We start from the raw sequence: 22,664 nt of genomic DNA on the forward strand, positions 1-22,664 counted from the left end.
GCGGGGCGCTTCCGGCCGCCGCTGTGGGGGTGGGTTGTGGAGAAGACCCTCCGGGTCTTCTCCTGTTTCGGGGTGGACTTGGCGAGGTGTGCAGAGGAGGCGGCGGCCAGACGGCGTGGAGGTGGGAGCGAGGCGGCGACTGGGCTGTGGGTGCTTGCGGGAGGGGGCTTCCGGGGTTGCTAGGCGGGTTTGCTTTTAGGCTTCGGGGTTCCAGGCCTTGTAGAGTTTTTTATCAAGGCCGGCGCGAGCTGGGGACCGGGTCCTAGGGTTTGCGTCAGGGGGTATGGTTTGAGGTGGGAGACTGAGGGCAGCAGTTCTAAATGAACCGGGAATCGTATGAATTGTGAGGCATGAGCGGCCTAGGCTCTTGGTTTCGCCTCGTTGATGGCCGCTGCAGTTCGCCCACTGTTTGCTCCCTGCCTCAGTGTCCTTTTGCACAATGGAATAGGGTGGCATGGAAAACCTCGGGTGCCCCAGCCGTGACCGATAGCCTGAGGACGGAGGTGAACTGGGGTCTGAAAGGGAAGGTGGTTGAGAAGTTAAGGATACCTGCCAGGGCGCAGCTTCTTGATTATTTCAGCTGTAGTTTATGTCTGAGCTTCTTCAAGTGTTCTTTGTGTGCTGTTGATTGAATTTCTCAGTAGTTGGCTTGTTGAGCGGTTCAAGTGTTGTGGTGTGCAAGGCGTAGCCCTCGCCTGCTTGGCCAGTTTTCAGTGACTCTCCCAATTCCAGAGCTAGGAGGAGTCCTTAACAACTCTCCTATGGTTACTGATGAGAAATCAGAATGATTTTTGTTCTCTTCCCTAGCCAGTTTAAACAGATTTCAGTCTCCTGTCAAATAGAGGTGTTTCTACCAATTCAGAACATAAATGACTGTCTCTGAGCAGGTTAGTATTTCAACTGGAAACCTCAGGTGGATTCTAGGCTTTTTTTTTTTTAAATGATGGCAGATTAGGTGTACCGAGTTCAAAATTCCTGTTGGTTTCTCTGTATGAAATGAAGATGGTTACAAACATAACTTTTTTTGATTACTAAGAATTTCTTTGGTGGAGCTTCCTTGTGGGGGTAGGGCTGTGGGACTAGCAAAGTGTGATTAAACTTTTTTTGACTGGGACCCACGGTTAGATACATTTACATTATGACTTAATGTGCTCCAAGCATACGCAGAGTACACACACACAGAGCCCAAAAGTTTACCCTTTCTGCGTATGATCCCCTTTGACACTTTCTGTTTCATTAAAAGAAAAAAAGTTGATGGCAACTCACTAAATTGACTATATGTCTGACCGCTAAAGACCCCTAGTTTGAAAAACAATAGACTAGAAAATGTTTAAGATATTTGTAATTCCTGAGATGCTGTAATTAACGCAAAGTGGGAAATGTGTCTTTTTCCTGTCCTTTATAGGCAGAGGAGCAAGGGTACTAGAGTTATAAGTTCCGTCAGAACAACAGGACAGGACATTCAAATTGGTATCTTAAAGGAGTGTAGTGATTGTCAGAATTTTAGCAAGGCATTTGGTAAGTCTTTTATGAGGACTTGGTAGATGAGATAGGGGAAGTTGCTAGAGTGGGGTAAAATTAGATGGAATCCTGGTTTTGAGCATCAGTGTCTGGAGGGGTTTGATTTATGGATACAACTTAGAGTTGGGATTCTGGTGAGTTGAGTTTTGAGCATCAGTGTCTGGAGGGGTTTGATTTATGGATACAACTTACAGTTGGGATTCTGGTGAGTTGAGGCTGCATCACTTTCTTTATATACAGTATGTATTTAAAGCTTTATCTGGAAAGTGTGCTTATTAGATTTGTTGCCTTTATGAAGTGAAGAGAGAAGATATCATCTGGTTAATCTCAAGATTTGTCCAGTGCAGTTTAATGAAATGGAAGGGTCATATACGTGTGAAAAATTTCAGTTGGGTCCAAAAAATGCAGTTATACCAGTTAATGAAGGTAGAGATGTGACTTAGGGGCTCGAGTAGAGTCTCAGTCTTCTAAATCAGTCACATGGTTAGAGCTGACGTGCCCTACAGTAGTAGATAACATTAGGCGAATGTAGAATCTAGAAGAAAGGAAGGTTGACCCTAGCACTGGTTGACTCCGTCCTGGAGTATTAGGTGTATGTCTGGGTACTCTACAAAAATAAATTAACTTGGGGGTAGAAGTTAAAAGGATTTGGAATTCGTCAAATTTTCAAAAATAATTTTTGTGTGTGTGTGAAGATAGGATGGAGTTGCTTTGGGATGAATGATTCTTTTTCCCTTGTTACTCGGGTCTTAAAACATTTTTTAGTGTTCAGAACATTAGAAAATCTATGTATCTCTTACACATTAAGTTGGCATTTGAAATTTTTCATCATGAATTTAAGTAGTTTTAGTAGTTTAGGATGTAATTTTTGATGTGTAAATATTGGCTTTTAAAAAATAAATACAAAGGGTGCCTTGGTGGCTCAGTTGGTTAAGCGTCTGCCTTTTTCTGCCTTCTTCGACTCAGGTCGTGATCCCAGGGTCCTGGGATGGAGTCCCGTGTTGGGCTCCCAGCTTAGTGGGAAGCCTGCTTCTCCCTTTCCCTCTTCTCCTCCCCCTGCTTGTGCTTGTGCCCTCTTTACCTCTGTCAAGTGAAAAATAAAGTCTCTAGATAAAAAAATAAAAAATACAAAGTTATCTAAATACACAATTTGATATTTTTATTTTATTTTTTAAAGTAGCTCCATACCCAGTGTGGGTCTTGAACTCACAACCTCCAGATCAAGAGCCACATGCTCTACTGACTGAGTCAGCCAGGAGCCCCTTGATGTTTTAAAAATGTACAAATAACTTTTTTTTTTAAGATTTTATTTATTTATTTGACAGAGATCACAAGTAGGCAGAGAGGCAGGCAGAGAGGGAGAGAGGAGGAAGCAAGCTCCCTGTTGAGCAGAGAGCCCGATAGTGGGGTTTGGTCCCAGGACCCTGGGATCATGACCTGAGCCAAAGGCAGAGGCTTTAACTCTCTGAGCCACCCAGGCACCCCCAAATAACCTTTTCTATATTAAAAAAAAAACTCTTCTAAGATATGTATAAATGGTGTATTTACTTGAGTTTTGGATATTAAACCAATCTTCTGTTCCTGGAATGAACCCCACTTAGTCATGGTGTATATATTTTTTATATGTTGCTGAATTTAGTTTGCTAAAATTTTGTTAAGGATTTTCATGTCTGTGCTCATGAGGGATCTTGAGGTTTTCTTATGATGTCTTTATTTTTTTTTTTTTTTTAAAGATTTATTTATTTGACAGAGAGAAATCACAAGTAGATAGAGAGGCAGCCAGAGAGAGAGAGAGAGGGAAGCAGGCTCCCTGCCGAGCAGAGAGCCCGATGCGGGACTCGATCCCAGGACCCTGAGATCACGACCTGAGCCGAAGGCAGCGGCCCAATCCACTGAGCCACCCAGGCGCCCCTCTTATGATGTCTTTAGCTTCAGTATCAGAGTGATAGTACCTTCATAACAGTGGTGAAATGTTACTTTCTCTTTTGTTTCCTGAAAGAGTTTGTGTAGCATTTTTTATTTTTCTATACGTTTGGTAGAATTTATCAGTGGACTCTTCAGGGCCTGAGCTTTTTTTTTTTTTTTTTTAAGATTTTATTTATTTATTTGATAGCACAAGTAAGCAGAGTGGCAAGCAGAGCAAGAGAGAAAAGCAGGCTCTCTGCTGAGCAGGGTGCCCAATGCAGGGCTTCATCCCAGAACCCTGGAATCGTGACCCCTGAGGTGAAGGCAGCCGCTTAACCAGCTGAGTCACCCAGGTGCCCTTTTTAAAAAAGATTTTATTTATTTATTTGACAGACAGGGAACACAAGCAGGGGGAGCAGCAGGCAGAGGGAGAGAGAGAAGCAGGCTCCTTGTGGAGCAGGGGGCCTGATGTGGGGCTCAATCCTAGGACCGTGGGATCACGATCTGAGCCGAAGGTAGATGCTCAACCAACTGAGCCATTCAGGAGCCCCATTTAAAAAAAAAAAAAAAATTAATTGATTAATCTGAGAGAGAGAAAGTAGATGCATAGGGGAAGGGGCCAAGGGAGAGGGAGAGAGAATATCAAGCTGACTCCTCACTGAGCAGAGAGCTGGAAGGGCCCCATCCCTTGACTCTGAGATCATGACTTGAGCTGAAATCAAGAGCCAGAGGCTTAAATGAGCTACCCAGGCAACCCACTTTTTTTTTTTTTTTTTTTAAGATTTTATTTATTTGGCAGAGAGAACAAGCAGGGGGAGCAGCAGGCAGAGGCTCCCTGCTGAGCGGGGAGCCCAATGCGGGGCTCGATCCCAGGCCCCTGGGGTCATGACCTGAGCTGCAGACAGACTCTTAACTGACTGAGCCACCCAGGTACCCCCCGCTTCTTTTTTAAGTTCGTTTGTTATAACCCCTACACCCAGCATGGGTCTCGAGCTCAGGACCTCGAGATCGAGAGTCATATGCTCTACCCACTGACCCAACCAGGCACCCCGCTAATTGAGTTTCTCTGCTTGATACAGGTCCATCCAGATTTTCTATTCTTGAGTCATTTTTGGTAATTTGTATTATTCTGGGGATTTGTCTGTTTCATAGTTTTCCTTTTTCTTTTCTTTTCTTTCTTTCTTTTTTTTTTTTTTTTAAAGATTCATTTATTTTAGAGAGTGTGAGAGTGCAGGAGTGGGAGAGGGAGAGAGAATCTCAGGTGGACTCCACGCTAGCTCACAACCCCAGCCAAAAGGGAGTCCAGGAGTCCAAGGCTCTACCGACTGAGCCATTGAGGCACTCCAAGTGTGGCGGTGTTCTGATTCACCTTAATTGGTAGTGGGGCCTGTTTGGCCCACGGTCTGTAGTTTTCAGACTCATGTCTGAAAACATATTACTTTAGGAGTAATAAATTTATGGCTGTAGTTTTCAGACTCATGTCTGAAAACATACTACTTTAGGAGTAATAAATTTAAGGTTAAAAATATTTTATTGATAATCCAATTGTGTGGGCTGTTTAGGTTTATAAAAGAGTATGGAAATTGATTCCCTTGCTTGCATATCTTCGTGTACCCCTAAAGATGTGTGTGTTTCAGTTGAAGATTGGAACTTCATTTCCAAGATGCAGAGAATTTGTTTTTGTAGTTGCATTTTTGTTGTTTTGTTTGGGTGAGAATGGAAGTGGCCCTCATACTATGATTTTCTAGGGCCTTAACTCAAGTCCCTTATCCAGTCAATATTTCCACTAAAAGGAGACATTTGAAATAAAATTTAATAATAGAATATATTCTATAATATATATGATATAATATATATCATCTCTGTTCTCAGAACACATCCTTAATGTGGAAAAAGTGGTAGTTTAGCATTTGAGCAAATAGTCCATAATACTCTATGACTTCCTGTGTAATATGGCCAGAATAATGGGTACGTTTGTTCCCCACAAAGACAAATACAGAAATGTTTAACTCTTTATTCTTTTTTTTTTTTTTTTAAGATTTTATTTATTTATTTGACAGAGAGAAATCACAAGTAGATGGAGAGGCAGACAGAGAGAGAGGAAGGGAAGCAGGATCCCTGCTGAGCAGAGAGCCCAATGCGGGACTTGATCCCAGCACCCTGAGATCATGACCTGAGCCGAAGGCAGCGGCTTAACCCACTGAGCCACCCAGGCGCCCCTTAACTCTTTATTCTTGATAGCCCCCCAAACTGGAAATAACCCAACTGTCTATCAGCAGTAGGATGAGGGGCGCCTGGGTGGCTCAGTGGGTTAAGCCTCTGCCTTTGGCTTGGGTCATGATCTCAGTGTCCTGGGTTTGAGGCCTGCATTGGGTCAGCAGGGAGCCTGCTCCCCGCAGCCCCCTGCCGCCTCCCTCTCTGCCTACTTGTGATCTCTCTCTCAAACAAATAAAATGTTAAAAAAAAAAAAAAAACCAACAACAGTAGGATGGGTTTATACATTGAAGTTTAGTTACAGAATACTATGTAGCCATGAGAAAGAATGAACTATTGCTTGCTACATGCAACAACAAGGATGAATTTCACAGGTAAATATTGAGCAAAAGAAGCCAAACATTTTATTTCTTTATTTATTAAAAGATTTTATTTATTTATTTGACAGAGATCACAAGTAGGCTGAGAGGCAGGTAGACAGAGAAAGGCAGACACAGGCTCCCTGTTGAGCAGAGAGCCCAATGTAGGGCTCGATCCCAGGACCCTGGGATCGTGACCTGAGCCGAGAGGCTTTAACCCACTGAGCCATCCAGGTGCCCCTAAGCCAAACATTTAAAAAGAAAACCTTTATGATCCCATTTATGTGAAGTTCAAAAACTGGGATCGAGCCCCGCATCAGGTTCCCTGCTTAGTGGGGAGTCGCTTCTCCTTCTCCACTCCCCCTGCTAGTGTTCCTCCTCTCGTTGTTTCTCTCTCTCTGTCAAATAAATAAATAAAATCTTTTTTTTTTTTTTAAGGATTTAATTTATTTGGTGGAGAGAGACACAGCAAGAGAGGGAACACAAGTAGGGGGGAGAGGGAGGAGTAGGCTTCCCGCTGAGCAGGGAGCTGAATGTGGGACTTGATCCCAGGACCGGGGGATCATGACCTGAACCTAAGGAAAAAGCTTAACGGCTGAGCCATCCAGGCACCCCCAAATAAATAAAATCTTTTTAAAAAAATTGTCTCTTGATTTAGGTGGTAGTTATATGGGTGAATTAGTATGCAGTAATTCATTCATCTATACGCTTATAATATGTAGACTTTATAGTATACCTTGATGGAAAGGTAGAATGTGAAAGGCATCAAAGGCTGGTCTCCTTGTGGCTCCTAAATCTCCTGCTTCAGCTGTCGCTCTTCTTTTAACATAAAGGTGTTAGCCCTATAATTAATGAAGGCTCTTTCCTTAGTGTGTTCATCTGATTAGGAACCCAGATGGTGACACTTGTTTTAGATTCATGGTTTTCAGTTAATAGAGGAATTTTCTTTCTTTCTTTCTTTCTTCTTTTTTTTTTTTAGATTTTGTTTATTTATTTGACAGAGAGAGATCACAAGTAGGCAAAGAAGCAGGCAGAGAGAGGGGAGGAAGCAGGCTCCCTGCTGAGCAGAGAGCCCAATGAGGGGCTCCATCCCAGGACCCTGGGATCATGACCTGAGCTGAAGGCCGAAGCTTTAACCCACTGAACCACCCAGGCACCTAATAGAGGAATTTTCTTTATAGAATAAACCTTTTTGATGAGTTTTGAATAATGCATTAATGTTGTATTTTACATAGAGGGAAGTTTGTTACAGGTTGAGTACTTTTTTTTTTTTTTTTTTTTTTTTTTACAGATTTTATTTATTTATTTGACAGAGATCACAATTAGGCAGAGAGAGGAAGGTAAGCAGGCTCCCCGCTGAGCAGAGTGCCCAATGCAGGGCTGGTCCTAGGACCCTGGGATCATGACCTGAGCCTGAGCCGAAGGCTGAGGCTTTAACCCACTCAGCCACCCAGGTGCCCTGAGTAGATACTTTTTTAAAAGTTTCTATTGTAGAACTGGCAATCCACATGTTGAAACTATTAAAAAGTCTGCTCAATTATTAACAGTATAAACCTGGATGTACAACATCAGTGTCTTTTTTTAAAGATTTTATTTACTTATTTGACAGACAGAGATCACAAGTAGGCAGAGAGGCAGCCAGAGAGAGAGAGGGGGAAGCAGGCTCCCTGCTCAGCAGAGAGCCCGATGTGGGACTCGATTCCAGTACCCCAAGACCATGATCTGAGCCGAAGGCAGAGGCACAACCCACTGAGCCACCCAGGCACCCAACATCAGTGTCTTTTTAAATTCTAGTTGACATACAATTTTATATTTGTTTCAGGTGTACAGCACCATGATTTGATAATTCTGTACATCACACTATGCACACCATGATAAGTATATGTACCATCTGTCACTGTACATTGTTACAATATTACTATGATTATCCTTGCTTTAAGATTTTATTTATTTGACAGAAAGAGGGAGAAGTAGGCCCCTGTTGAGCAGGGATCCTGATGTGGGGCTCAATCCCAGAACCCTGGGACCCTGACCTGAGCCAAAGGCAGACACTTAACTACTGAGCCACTCAGGCGTCCCCATTGTTACAATATTATTGACTATATTTCCTGTGCTATACTTTTCATCCGTTACTTACTTTTTAAGTGGAATTTTGTACCTCTTAATCACCTTCACTTATTTTGCCTATCCCAACTCCTGCTCCTCTGGCAGCCACCAGTTCTCTGATCCTTTTTCTGTTTGTTATTTGTTTCGTTTTTTAAGATTCTACATGCAAGTGAAGTCCTATAATACTTGTCTTTATCAGACTTACTTCATTTAGCAGAATAGCCTCTTGTCACAAATGGCAAGTACATATGCATTTTGACGGCTGAATAATATTCCAGGGTTTGTGGTGTACATTGCATCTTCTATCTTCATCTCTCAGTGTGCACTTAGGTTCATTTCCATTTTTTTTTTAAGATTTTATTTATTTATTTGACAGAGAGAGATCACAAGTAGGCAGAGAGGCAGGCAGAGAGAGAGAGGAGGAAGCAGGCTCCCCACTGAGCAGAGAGCCCAATGGAGAACTCAATCCCAGGACCCTGAGATTATGACCTGAGCCGAAGGCAGCGGCTTAACCCACTGAGCCACCCAGGCGCCCAGTTCATTTCCATTTCTTGGTATTGTAAATAATGCTGCAACGAATATAGGGGTGCATGTGTCTTTCCTTTTTTTTAAGTATTTTATTTATTTATTTGGCAGACAATGAGAAAGGGAAGACAAGCAGGGGGAGAGGGAGAAGCAGGCTTCCTAATGAACAGGGAGCCTGTAGTGGGGCTGGATCCCAGAACCCTGGGATCATGACCTGAGCAGAAGGCAGATGCTTAACAACTGAGCCACCCAGGTACCGCCCCCCCCCCTTTTTTTTTTTAAGATTTTATTTATGTATTTGGAGAGAGAGCATGAGCAGGGGGTCAGAGGGAGAAGTATGCTTCCTACTGAGCAGGGATCCTGATGTGGGGCTTGATTCTAGGACCTTGGGACTATGACTTGCGCCCCAGACAGATGCTTAACTGACTGAGACACTCAGGTGCCCTGCATATATCTTTTCAAGTTAATGTTTTCATTTCTTTGGGTAAGTATCTTGTAGTGGAGTTATTGGATTGTATAGTATTTATTTTTTTATCTTTTAATATTTTATTTTTGCATGTGCACATGTGTGCGTGTGAAAAGAACAAATGTGTGTGCACATGAGCATTGGAGAGGGGCAGAGGGATAAGCAGACTCCCTGCTGAGCAGGGAGACTCCATGCTAGGACGCCAGCAGTTGCTTAACCAACTGAGTCACCCAGGTACCCCCTGATTGTAGTTTTGATTTGTATTTCCCTGTATTTTGATTAGTGATGTCTCATGTGTTGGCCATCTGTGTCTTCTTTGGAAAAATGTCTGTTCAGGCCCTTTGGCCATCTTGAATCAGATTATTTGTATTTGTTGTGTAAGTTCTTTATAAATTTTGGATATTAAACCTTTATTGGATATATCATGTGCAATCATATTTTCCCAGTAGTAAGTTGCCTTTAGATTTATTCCTAAGTACTTGATGTTTTTAAATACTATTATAAATGATATTTTAAAATTTCATTTTCAGGGCATCTCCATGGCTCAGTTGGTTGGCTTTCTGCCTTCAGCTTCTGTCATGGTCTCTGGGTCCTGGGTTTGAATGTTGCATAGGACTTCCTGCTCGGGATCATGACCTGGGTCAAAGGCAACATTGCACTGGGTAGAACATACAGTACAGTGTTGAATAGAAGTGGAAATGGTGAAAGTGGACATCCTTGCCTTGTCTTAGTCTTGTGGAGTAAAGAAGTAATTATTTCACCATTAATATGATGTTAGCTGGAATTGTTTTGTAGATGCCACTACCCTCCCCTTTTTGGTATCACAAGTGGATGTTGAATTTTGTCAGATTATCTTTCTGCATTGTGTGTGTGTGTGTGTTTTTAAAAGAAACATTTTTTTTTTTTAAGATTTTATTTATTCACTTGACAGGCTGAGATCACAAGCAGGCAGAGAGGCAGGCAGAGAGAGAGGAAGTTCCCTTCCTCCCGCCAAGCAGAGAGCCTGATGTGGGGCTCTATCCCAGGACCCTGAGACTGTGACCTGAGCCGAAGGCAGAGGCTCCAACCTACTGAGCCACCCAGGAGCCCGTTTTTTGTTTCTTGTTTTTTGTTTTTAGATTTTATTTGAGCGAGATGGAGAGTGAGAGAGCATAAGAAGAGGGAGCTGCAGAGGGAGTAGCAGAGGGAGAGGGAGAAGCATACTCCTCACTGAGCAGGGAGCCTGATGCGGGGCTCTATCCCAGGACCCTGGGATCATGACCTGGACAAGGCAGATGCTTAACCGACTGAGCCACTCAGGCGCCCCTATTTATTTATTTATTAATTTAAGATTTTATTTTTAAGTAATCTCCGCACCTAATGTGGGGCTTGAACTCAAAACCCTGAGATTGAGAGTTGCATGCTCTACTGACCGAGCCAGCCAGGCATTTATTGATTGTTTCCGCATTTATTGATTTTATACATGATTTCCTCATTTATTTTGTTAACGTGGGTAGAAGACATAAATTTTATTTATTTATTTATTTGACAGAGACACAGTGAGAGAGGGAACACAAGCAGGGGGAGTGAGAGAGGGAGAAGAAGTAGGCTTCCCGCTAAGCAGGGAGTCCAGTGCAGTGCTCAGTCCCAGCACCCTGGGGTCGTAACCTGAGCCAAAGGCGACGCTTAGCTACCAAGCCACCCAGGCACCTGGCATGGATTTTTTTGGTTAAACTTTTTATTTGAGATACTTTTAGATTTGTATGCACTTGTAAGGAATAATACAGAAAGATTCCATATACCCATCCTAGTTTTTCTCATTGATAACATCTTCAAAAACTGTAATACAGTGTCACTACTAAGATGCTGACATTGATGTGGTCCAGATACAGAATATTCCCATTACTATAAGGATCCCTGGTGTTGTCCCTTTCATAGCCATCCTCATTTCCCTCCTGCCTCACACCCTTCCTAAACCCTGGGAACCACTCATCTCCATGTCTGTAGTTTGTAGTTTTAAGAATGTTAACATAGATTGAATCCTGCGGAATGCAACTTTTTAACTTTTTTTCCATGGTATGGAGGTACCAGTTTGTTTAACCATTCACCCTCTGAAGGTCATCTGGGTTTCTAGTTTGGGGCTATTTTTGTGAACTTGACTTCCTTTCCCTGGGATAAATGACCAGTAGTGCCGTTGCTTAGTCATGTAATGGTTGCACGTTCATGATTTTTGTTTTGTTTTGTTTTGTTTATAGATGGCTGAATTGTTTACCAAAATGGCCACATCATTTTATAGTCTCATCAGCAATGTATGAGGAATCCAGTTTTTCCGCTTTGTTTCCAGGACTTGGTGGTGTCACTGTTTATTTTAGCTATTCTGGTGCGTGTGTAGTGATCTTCACGGGAGGAGTTTTAATTTGCCTTTCCCTAATGGTTAATGATGTTGAACATTTTTTCATGTGCTTGCTTGGTGTCTGTTTGTTTTCTAGGTTGAAATGTCTTCTTGTGTTTTTTGACCTTTTTAAAAATTGGATTGTTTGGGTTTTTTTAACTACTGGGTTTTGAGAGTTCTTTATACTAGATATTCTTTGTCTTTTTCAGATATGTGGTTTGCAAATATTTTTTCTCAGCCTGTAGTTTTTGTTTTTATCTTCCTACCAGGGTTTTTACAGAACAAAAAAGTTTTTAGTTTACAAGAATTCCAGTGTACCAGTTTGTGTTTTTATTGATTATGCTTTTGGTATCTTAAGAATCTTTTGCCTCACCCTAGATCTTGAAGGTTTCTCTTATGTTTTCTGTAAAAGTTTTATTGGTTGACATACTACATTTAAGTCTATAATCATTTTTGGTAAATGTGTAAATTATGACACTTAAGTCAAAGTTTATTTTTACTGATGAATATCCATTTGCTCCAACACCATTTGTAAAAGCTGTGTCATCTTTGTTGAGTTACTTTTGCACTTTGTCAGAGTCAGTTCAGGGTTTATTTTGTGTGGGTCTATTTCTGGGTTTTCTCTTCTATTCCATTGATTTATATATCTGTCCTCCTACCTGTACCGTGTAGTCTTGATTACTATAGCTATATAATAAGTCTTGAAATTGAATAGACTGATTCCTCCCATTTTCTTGTCAGAATTGATTTAGCTATAAAATAGTTGCATAGTTTGTATGATTTGATGTCTAGGTAAATTTTATCTTTACTATTTATTCTTTAAAGCATTTATAAAATTCAGTGTTATTTTTATTCACTAATATGCATGCTTCTACTAAAAAAAGTAAAACAATTTTTTTTCAGTTCCAGTGTAGTTAACATACAGGGTTATACTAGTTTGAGGTATACAATACAACATAGTGATTCATCAATTCTATGCATAGAGCTCATCAAGATGAGTGTACTATTGATCCCTTCACCTATGTCACCCATCTCCCACCCACTTCCTATTTGGCAACCGTCTGTTTGTTCTCTATAGTTAAGAGTCTATTTTTGATCTGATCTCTCCCCCCCCCCCTCCACTCTGCTTTCCTTGTTTGTTTTGTTTTTTAAATTGCATATATGATCGAAATCATACGGTAATTGTCTTTCTCTGACTGGCTTTTTTTTTTTTTTTTTAAAGATTTTATTTATTTATTAGCAAGAGAGAGCAATGGGGTGTGGAGGGCAGAGCGAGAGGGACAAGCAGACTCCCTGCTGAACAAGGAGCCAGACAGGGGCCTCAGTGTCAGAACTTTGGGATCGTGACCTGAGCTGAAGGCAGACACTTAAACAGCTAAGCCACCCAGGTGCCCCATGACTGGTTTATTTTGTTTAGCATTATACATTATAGCTCCATCCATGTTGTTGCAAATGGCATGATTTCAGTTTTTTTTGTGTGTGTGGCCAAGTAATATTCTGTGTGTGTGTGTGTGTGTGTGTGTGTGTAACCCATACCTACTCTTTGAGTAGTGCAGTTACTATATCATAGATAGGTTAGTTCTGTTTTTAATTTTTTGACGAACCTCTGTGCTGTTTTCCACAGTGGCTGCACCAGTTTGCATTCCTGTCGAAAGTTTTATTTTATTTTATTTATTTATCTATTTATTTATTTAAAGATTTTATTTATTTATTTAACAGAGAGAAAGTGCACAGCAGGAGAAGCAGTAGGCAGAGGGAGAGGGAGAAGCAAGCTTGTCTAATAGGGGGGCCCATGCAGGGCTCGATCCCAGGACGCCAGGATCATGACCTGAGCCGAAGGCAGACGCTTAATGACTTAGCCACCCAGATGCCCCAAAGGTTTTATTTTTTATACTTTACTACTTCAGTTAAGGATGTGACAGAATATGCAGTATTTTTTCTTTCTTTCTTTCTTTCTTTTTTTTTTTTTTTTTAATAAGATTTATGTGTTAGGGCACCTGGGTCACTTAGTCATTTAAGCATCTTCCTTTGGCTCAAGCCCTGTCTCAGGCTCCCTGCTCAGTGGGGAGTCTGCTTCTCCCTCTCCCTCTGCCCTACCCCCCAGTCATGCGTGCTTGTGCGTGCCTCCTCAAATCTTTAAAATAAATAAGAAGATTGATGTATATTAGCGTGCATGCACACAGAAAGGGGGGCCAGGCGGGGAGAGATAGAGGGGGAAGGAAAGAATCCCAAGCGGACTGAATGCAGGGTCCTATCTCATGACCCCGGGTTCTATCCCACAACCTGAGCCAAAATCAAGAGTCGGAAGCCTAATGGACTGAGCCCAGGTGCCCCCAGAATATGTAGTATTAAGGTTCAGATCCTGACATAATATTTGCTGAATTTAATGAAAGGTTTTTCTGTTTCTCAAGATTTGCATGACTCCTTCTCTCTACAGTGGTCTTACATCAGAAACATGGCTACAGATTGGCTGGGCAGTATTGTGTCCATCAACTGCGGAGATAGCTTGGGTGTCTATCAGGGAAGAGTGTCAGCCGTGGATCAGATCAGCCAGACCATTTCTCTCACCCGGCCTTTCCACAATGGAGTGAAGTGCCTCGTGCCAGAAGTCACCTTCAGGTGAGTGTCCTGACTGATTTCTTCAAATCTAGTCTGGTGGTCTGTGGAGCTTGAATCTAGGTCTAGTTGCCAACATTCTCTTGGATAGGGCTGCTTTTGAGTAGTGTCTTGTCAGGGGTGAGATTTTGCCGTCTTAACCTTCATAGTCTAGCTGTTGTTTCAGTATAGACTTTGTGTGGTAATTAGCTTTCAGCCAGGAATCAGGGTTTGTGAAACATTTTTCTTAGCTCTGGCAAGCCCTTAATATTCTTATTTAAATGGGTCAAATTTGGAATAAGCTTTCTGTTTTCTTTGGCTTTTGTTATTTGTGTTTTCTTATATCTAAGGCCTTTACTGATCTCCCCACCCCCCACATTAATGTATCTTTCTTTGTAGATTTGTGTCTTAATTTATCTCTAGAAGCACACTGTCACCAATAGCTGATGTCCTTAGTTACAGGAACATGTGTTTTTTAGTGTTGGTCTGCAGATTTCAAGTTCACTTGTCTTCACATCCCTCTTTTCACCAGTTTGTCACAAAATCTCCATTCTTAGATTAAAATGGCAACAAAAACAACAACAAAACAGTCAGGCAAGAACTTCCTTGACTTTCTGAACAATACCTTCACTTAATCTTTTCTCTAGGAGTATCCATTCTTAATGTCTTAGCCCTTCTGAAGACTCAGTAGAAGGCATGCCCTCTGTGTTTAGGGCTACCCTTATCCCATATGCTTTATATACTGTCCTTTTCTGTCTCCTTTGACACTCTTTTGTGTCTTCATTTTCAACCTTCATACCTCATTTTCCTCTTTGCATTCTAACATTCCCAGCCTTCCCCCACAGGTCACACCCTCCTACACACCCACATCCACTTACACACACGCACACCCACACACCTGCCACATCTTGGTGTTTACCATTAGGTGTTGCCCTGTCATTTCCCTTCTCTTTATACCCACAGTTCTTTTCAGAGCAAAACAGTCTGCTTTCATTTCCTTTGTGGCCTCATTCTCTAGTCCTTCCTTAACCCCACAATTATCTTTCTTCTAACTTTATCATCTTGCTGAATGAGCTCTTGCCAAGGTTGCAAATGACCGAGTAGGCAAATTCAGTGGCAGTGTTTTAATGCTAACCTTAGTCAGATGCTCCCTAAGTGTTGAAGTGCCCTCTTTAATTTCTCTGTCACCCCTTTGGGTTTTCTTTCCATGTATTCCTCCATTCCTTTACATCCCCCAGCACCAGATTCCTTTTCTTCTCACTTTTTAAGATTGGTTTATTTAGGTTTTATTTTTTATTCTTTTCTCAGTCTGTAATCTCCCTAGACCATTTCATGTGTACTTCTTACACATTAATGAGACTCCAGATCTTTTTTTTTTTTTTTTCTTTTTTTGAGAGAGAGAGAGATCACAAGTAGGCAGAGAGGGGGAAGCAGGCTCCCTGCTGGGCAGAGAGCCTGACTCAGGACTCAATCCCAGGACCCTGAAATCATGACCTGAGCCAAAGGCGGAGGCTTAACCCACTGAGCCACCCAGGCACCCGGCAGAGACTCCAGATCTTTAATTAAGACCCATTATCTGAACTCCAGACACTTACTTTGTCTATTGGCCATTTCCAGGTGGATATCCCAGAAAATATCTTAGATTTAAGAATTTCAAAGCTTAGGGGCGCCTGGGTGGCTCAGTGGGTTGAGCCTCTGCCTTTGGCTCGGGTCATGATCTCAGGGTCCTCGGATCGAGCCCCACATCAGGCTCTCTGCTCAGCAGGGAGCCTGCTTCCTCCCTCTCTCTCTGCCTGCCTCTCTGCCTACTTCTCTGTCAAATAAATAAAAACCTTTAAAAAAAAAATTTCAAAGCGGAGCTCATTATATCACCTGCAGGTTTCTTCCAAAGGTCTGCCCTTAATTGGTGGCTAATGACAGCTTTCCAAATTAGAAGCTTAGAATCATTGTAAATCCTTCTTTCTCTTTGTTCATCATATTCATTTAGTCACCAAACCCTATGGATTCCAAATGTCTCTTGGGTTCATCCTCTCCTCTCCCTTTGCACTGTCACTTGTCCTGTTCATCCTCTCTTATTTCTCGCCTGGTCTCCTATTGGGTGCTTTTCCCTCTAGTTTTCCACCTTTTCTATAGTCACCAGAAAAATTCAATGTGATTATGATCTAGTCCCTGATTACCTCCACAGCCTTACCTCTTGGTGGCTTTCCACAAGCATCTTTCCCGTTAGTAACAACATGATGTTGGCACTTTGTCAGGTGTGCCGCATTTTCTCAGTCTCTGAGTCTTGGTCTGTGATAGTACTCCCCGCCCCCATACTGCTGGGCCAGCTCTTATTTTCCCTCCCTGCTCAGGCTTTGTTTAAATGTCTCATCGATTTCTGCCAGAGTAGCTTACATATTTTGCTTTTGGGCTCTTTGGCCCCCTATACACACCTCTGTCACAGTATTTAACACTTTTGATTGTCTGCTTGTTTTTTCCACTGACCAGACTGTTCATTTTGGGCATGTGTTGGTTTTTGTCTCTGTCTAGTCCATTCTTAGCACAGGGCAGACCATATGGTAAGTGCTGTATATACACTTGTGGAATGACAAAGTGAGTGAATGAATGAAAAAAATCTATTAGGCATTCTGAAAATCTAATATGCTGGTGATAGTTCTGTGATTAATAATAGGTCTCTTTAAAGGCCAGTGCTGTCACTTGACTGTTGTTGCTGAGCCTTGTCTTTAAGTAGTCTACTACTTTTCCTCACTTTTGCCTCTATACTTCACTGGAATGGAGCCCTGGATTAAGAGGTACAAATTTCCAGTTATAAGTAAGTCATAGGAATGTAAAGTATAGCATATAAAATAACTTCATTTGGTGAAAGATGGTCACTAGACTTACTGTGGTGATTATTTCATGGTATATGTAAATATCAGATCATTATGTTGTACACCTAGAACTAATGCAATATTGTACATCAACTATACTTCAGTTAGGAAAAAAACAAAAAACCACAGGTCTGCAAAAGTGTAGCTGGTTGCTATTGATCCCAGTTTCATAATTTTTATTACTGTTAGACTTTGTGTGTGTGTGTGTGTGTTTTACATTGCCTGTATTATTTTTTAACGTGGTAAGGTGGCCACAACATAAAATTTACCATTTTAACCACTTTTCAGTGTATAATTCAGTGGCATTAAGTACATTGACATAATGGGCAACCATTACCACTCTCCATCTCGAGAACTTTTCCATCCTCCCACACTGAAACTTGATACCCTATAAACTAACTAGTCCCCCTTCCTCTGGCCCTAATAGCCACCTTTTTACTTTCTTTCACTATGAATTTGATGGTTCTAGATATCTCATATAATTGGGATCATTTAATCACTGTCCTTTTGTGATGGCTTATTTTACTTAGAAATAGTGTCTTCAATATTGTAGCATGTGTCAAAATTTCCCTCCTTTTTAAGGTTGAGTAAATATTTTACTGTGTGTTTGTACCGTATTTTGTTTAGCCATTCATCTTACGGGGGGACTTGGGTTTGTTGGTTATTATAACCTTTTGGTTATTGTGAAGTATGTTATTATGAACATTGGTTGTGACACCATTACAGTTTTGAGACTTGGATTCTTTTGTGTATTTCAGGGCAGGTGACATTACGGAATTAAAAATTTTGGAGATACCAGGTCCTGGAGAAAATCAACATTTTGGAGACCTTCATCAGACAGAATTAGGCCATTCTGGTGTTGGGTACCAAGTGGGTATCAATCAGAATGGCACGGGCAAGCTGGTGAAGAAGCCAACCTCTTCCAGCAGTGCCCCTCAGAATATCCCTAAGAGGACAGACATGAAGAGTCAGGATGTTGCCATTTCCCCACAGCAGCAACAGTGCTCAAAGAGCTATGTGGACAGGCACACGGAGTCCCTGAGTCAGTCCAAAAGTTTCCGCCGTCGGCACAACTCTTGTAAGTTGAATCAAGTTGATGTATCTTCTTAACCTTGTGTTTCAGGCCTATAAGCTCTTACCCACTGCTGTTCTTTAAAGAAATTCTTTATTGGGCGCCTGGGTGGCTCAGTGGGTTAAAGCCGCTGCCTTCAGCTCAGGTCATGGTCTCGGGGTCCTGGGATCGAGTCCCACATCGGGCTCTCTGCTCAGCAGGGAGCCTGCGTCTCTCTCTTTCTCTCTCTCTCTCTCTGCTTCTCCATTTACTTGTGACCTCTCTTTGTCAAATAAATAAATAAAATCTTTAAAAAAAAAAAAAGAAATTCTTTATTACCCTCATAAAAAAGGATGCTGGCAGAGCATGATCGACTTCATGCAGGGCTAGTCCCTCAGGATATTAAGGGAAAGAAAATAAGCTATTAGTGACTCACATCAGCTCCTTACTCTCTCCCTCCACTTAACTTCCTTCGAGAAAAGCCAGTGACCTGCCTGGAGTTCACATAGACAGAAGTCATTATTAACTTCAATCTGGTAACTGATGGAAGTAGTGATGTTTGAGTTGAGCACGTGGCTGTTTGAGGGCATTTTTGAGTAACTTGTGATTTGGTTTCCATCCTCAAGAAGACAGGAAGCGGGGCGCCTGAGTGGCTCAGTGGGTTGAGCCTCTGCCTTTGGCTTGGGTTATGGTCTCAGGGTCCTGGGATCGAGCCCCACATTGGGCTCTCTGCTCAGCAGGGAGCCTGCTTCCCCCCTCTCTCTGCCTGCCTCTCTGCCTACTTGTGATTCCTCTCTCTCTCTGTCAAATAAATAAATAATCCTTAAAAAAAAAAAAAAAAAAAAAAAAAAAGGAAGGGATTGGCCTATGCCTCTCTGTGATCAGACCGTTTCTAACAGACTACAGTTTTTTGAATTTGCTGTATTCCCTGTCCTTACTGACACATCAAGGAGGAAATGCACAGGTGTATTCATGGCCCAGTTTTGTTTGGCACTAACAAATTGTTGAATGCCATTCAATCACCATGGAACCATAGGTAATTCACTAGAATGTGGTTTGCTCTTTAGCATATGCAGTTATGTTATATGTAATGTTATAAAAAGTGAAGTATAGGGGGACCTGGGTGGCTCAGTCCTTAAGTGTCTGCCTTTGGCTCTGGTCATGATCCCGGGGTCCTGGGATCAAGTCCCGCATCAGGCTCTCTGCTTGGCAAGAAGCCTAATTCTCCCCCTCCCACTGCCCCTGCTTGTGTTCCCTTTCTCACTATGTCTCTCTCTGTCAAATAAATAAATAAAATCTTAAAAAAAAAAAAAAAAAGTGAATTTTAACATTCACCAAAATCTGTATGGTGTCTGTCTTAAGGGGCCAACAGTTTCAAGTTTTGAAGATGCCTTGATTTTGTGAACAAGCTATTGAAATTTTGGAAATTAAGGGGCACCTGGGTGGCTCAGTGGGTTAAAGCCTCTGCCTTCGGTTCAGGTCATGATCCCAGGGTACTGGGGATTGAGCCCCACGTCAGGCTCTTTGCTCAGCGGGGAGCCTGCTTTCCTTCCTCTTTCTCTGCCTGCCTCTCTGCCTACTTGTGATCTTTGTGTCAAATAAATAAAAATCTTAAACTTTTGGAAATTTAAAAAAAAAATTAATTCTGGACATTTTCCTTCATTGCTTAGGTAACTGTCTGAATCAGGGCACCTAGGTGGCTCATCAGTTACGGGTCTGCAGTTGACCCAGGTCATGATCCTGGGGTCCTAGTATCAAGCTCCACATTGGGCTCCCCACCCAGTGGGGAATCTGCCTCCCCCTTTCCCCCTCCCTGCTGCTTTTTCATGTGCCCTCTCGCTCTCTCAAATGACTATAATCTTAAAAAAAAAAAAAAAAAAAAAAACTGTCTAAATTGACAATAATTGAAAACCTGAGAGTGAAATTGAATTGTTACTTTCATATCCTTGGAAAAAACCGTAGAATGCTTGGGTAGAAAATTTGTTCTTTCCATTTCAACTTTAACCCTCACTACTTCGCTTTATTTTCCCTTTCTAATTTTTAAAAAACGTTTATTTATTTATTTTAGAGAGTGAGCTTGCCTGTGCCTGTGTGTGCAGGATGAGAGGAAGGAGGAGCCAGAGGGAGAGGGAGAGAATCTTTTTTTTTTTTTTTTGTAATTTTATTTTTTTCAGTGTTCCAATATTCATTGTTTATGTACCACACCCAGTGCTCCATGCAACACTTGCACTCCATAATACCCACCACCAGGCTCACCCAACCTCCCACCCCCTCCCCTACAAAACCCTCAGTTTGTTTCTCAGAGTCCACAGTCACTTATGGTTCGTCAGAGAGGGAGAGAATCTTAAGCAGGCTTCATGCCCAGAATTTGGACTCTGAGATCATGACCTGACCTGAACAGAAACCAAGAGGCGGGTGCTCAACTGACTGAGCCACGTAGGTGCCCGTTTTAAAAAGCTCTTTTTCTTAGGGCGCCTGAGTGCCTCAGTGAGTTAAAGCCTCTGCCTTTGGCTCAGGTCATGATCTCAGGATCCTGGGATTGAGCCCCACATCGGGCTCTCTGCTCAGCGGCTCGGCCTGCCTCTCTGCCTATTGTGATCTCTATCTGATAAATAAATAAAATCTTTCTAAAAAAAAACCAACTCTTTCTTTACCAAAAACATGGACTTGTTTGTTTAAAGTTCAAATATTCAAGCAGTTTATAGTCTCATGTGCTTGGAGACAACCTTCATTAGCAGTTTTTTCCTAAATATTTTTTCCGCCTGTTATTAACATCTTACTAAGGTAGATTTGTTATACTTTTTTTTTTTTTTTTAAAGATTTTATTTATTTATTTGAGAGAGAGACAGTGAGAAAGAGCATGAGCGAGGAGAAGGTCAGAGGGAGAAGCAGACTCCCCATGGAGCTGGGAGCCTGATGCAGGACTCGATCCCAGGACTCCAGGATCATGACCTGAGCTGAAGGCAGTCATCCAACCAACTGAGCCACCCAGGCGTCCCTAGATTTGTTATAATTAATGAACCAATGTTGATATATTATTATTAATTAAAATCAGTATTTCATTCTCATTACCTGTTCTTGTCATAGACTTCTGTCCCGCACACCACCTTACATTTAGTAGTCAATCTCCTCTTGCTTCTGATGGTTCTCAGACTCTGATTAGTTTTGGTGACCTAGACTATTTTGATGAGTACTGGTCAGGTATTTTGTAGAGTATCCTTCCATTGGTATTTGATGTTTTTCTCATGATTAGATTGGGTTATGTGTTTGGGGGAGGAAGACCAAGGTGATAAGTTATTTTCATCACATCGTATTAAGGGCATGTGATATCAGTATGGTTTATGACTTGATGTTGACCTTGATATCGGGGCTGAGGGAATGTGTGTGTCAAATTTCTACTCTAGAGGTTTTCCCACCCCCTTCCATATTGAAAGGACATCTGTGTCCATACCTAAGGAGTAGAAAGATATGCAGTGTATCTGCATAAATTATTCGGAATTCTTCTACGTCAGAGATTTGTCTCTTCTCCCCTGTTGACTCAGTTAAGTATTTTTTATCATTGAGGACTCATAGTTATCTTCTACCTTGGGTTATAATTCATCACTGCTTTATTTTAGTGCTGAAATTGTTTGTTTTCACAACTGGTAGCTGTTTTAGTTAGCTCCTGTGTTCCTTTGACATTCCCCCATTCTTGTGTGTGGGGGGGTCCCTACTACTCTACTTTCTGGCAGTACAAGATGCTCCAGGTTTATCTTGTTTATTTCCTACCCTACCCTAGAATCAACAATGTCTTTAGGGAGCCCTGTTTCTTTTATTGGAGAATGGTATTACAAGCCACTGTCTGGGTGCTAGATGTGCTCATTGCTACTGAGTGTTGCCTTTTGGCTGACAGAGCTAGGAAATGGGTATCTGTATACATGTATAGATGTGTATCTATTATTTTCTATATGACTTTCTGTACTATATTAAGTTAATGTGAGTTCATACGGTTGTGTCCAACTCTAACCCATTACCATGTCACCTCATTCTAGCTGCCTCCTTTTTTTATGTGTAACTTCTCACTCTAACAATGAGAGACCTGTCTCCTACTATCTGCCATCCATTAGCTTAAACGATTCCATTCTGCATGGTTATAGCACTATCAGAGTTAACAACCTGCACCCACACTCCCTTCATTGACTTTTTTGTACTTTGTAGCAGATTGTTTTGTCCCCTTCTGCCGTCTGTCTTGGGATCCTCCCACCTCCTCAATGGTATTTTAAAAATTTGCATACACTAAGGCTAATTCTTTTTTTTTTTTTTTTTTTAAGATTTTATTTATTTATTTGACAGAGATCACAAGCAGGCAGAGAGGCAGGCAGAGAGAAAGAGGAGGAAGCAGGCTCCCTGCCGAGCAGAGAGCCCGATGCGGGACTCGATCCCAGGACCCCGAGATCATGACCTGAGCCGAAGGCAGCAGCTTAACCCACTGAGCCACCCAGGCGCCCCAAGGCTAATTCTTTTTTAAAGATTTTATTTATTTGAGAGGGAAAGTGAGAGAGAAAGAGAGCATCAGCTGGGGGAGGAGGAGAGGGAGAAGCAGACTCTGCACTGAGTAGGGAGCCCGAGGCAGGGATTGCGCTTAACCAGCTGAGCCACCCAGGTGTCCCATGGGCTTATTCTTTGTGCTCTTAAGTTCTTT

The 22,664-nt window shown here is 41.9% G+C and overlaps 1 protein-coding gene across 2 annotated transcripts in view; it reads left to right on the forward strand.

The window, feature by feature from the left end:
• The window catches only part of EDC3 (enhancer of mRNA decapping 3), a 57,814-nt gene continuing 35,150 nt past the window's right edge, over positions 1-22,664 (forward strand). Inside the window, exons 1-4 of one of the 2 annotated variants that reach the window (XM_059371835.1) lie at positions 1-121; positions 11,331-11,455; positions 13,905-14,086; positions 17,691-18,010. In XM_059371835.1, the coding sequence (XP_059227818.1) occupies positions 11,387-11,455; positions 13,905-14,086; positions 17,691-18,010 (571 nt within the window). In that variant the 5' untranslated portion in view covers positions 1-121; positions 11,331-11,386. The remainder of the gene's footprint in view (positions 122-11,330; positions 11,456-13,904; positions 14,087-17,690; positions 18,011-22,664) is intronic. The other variant, XM_059371836.1, reaches the window with a different exon arrangement.

This window comes from Mustela nigripes, chromosome 13, assembly GCF_022355385.1.
Source record: "Mustela nigripes isolate SB6536 chromosome 13, MUSNIG.SB6536, whole genome shotgun sequence".
NCBI lineage: Eukaryota > Metazoa > Chordata > Mammalia > Carnivora > Mustelidae > Mustela > Mustela nigripes.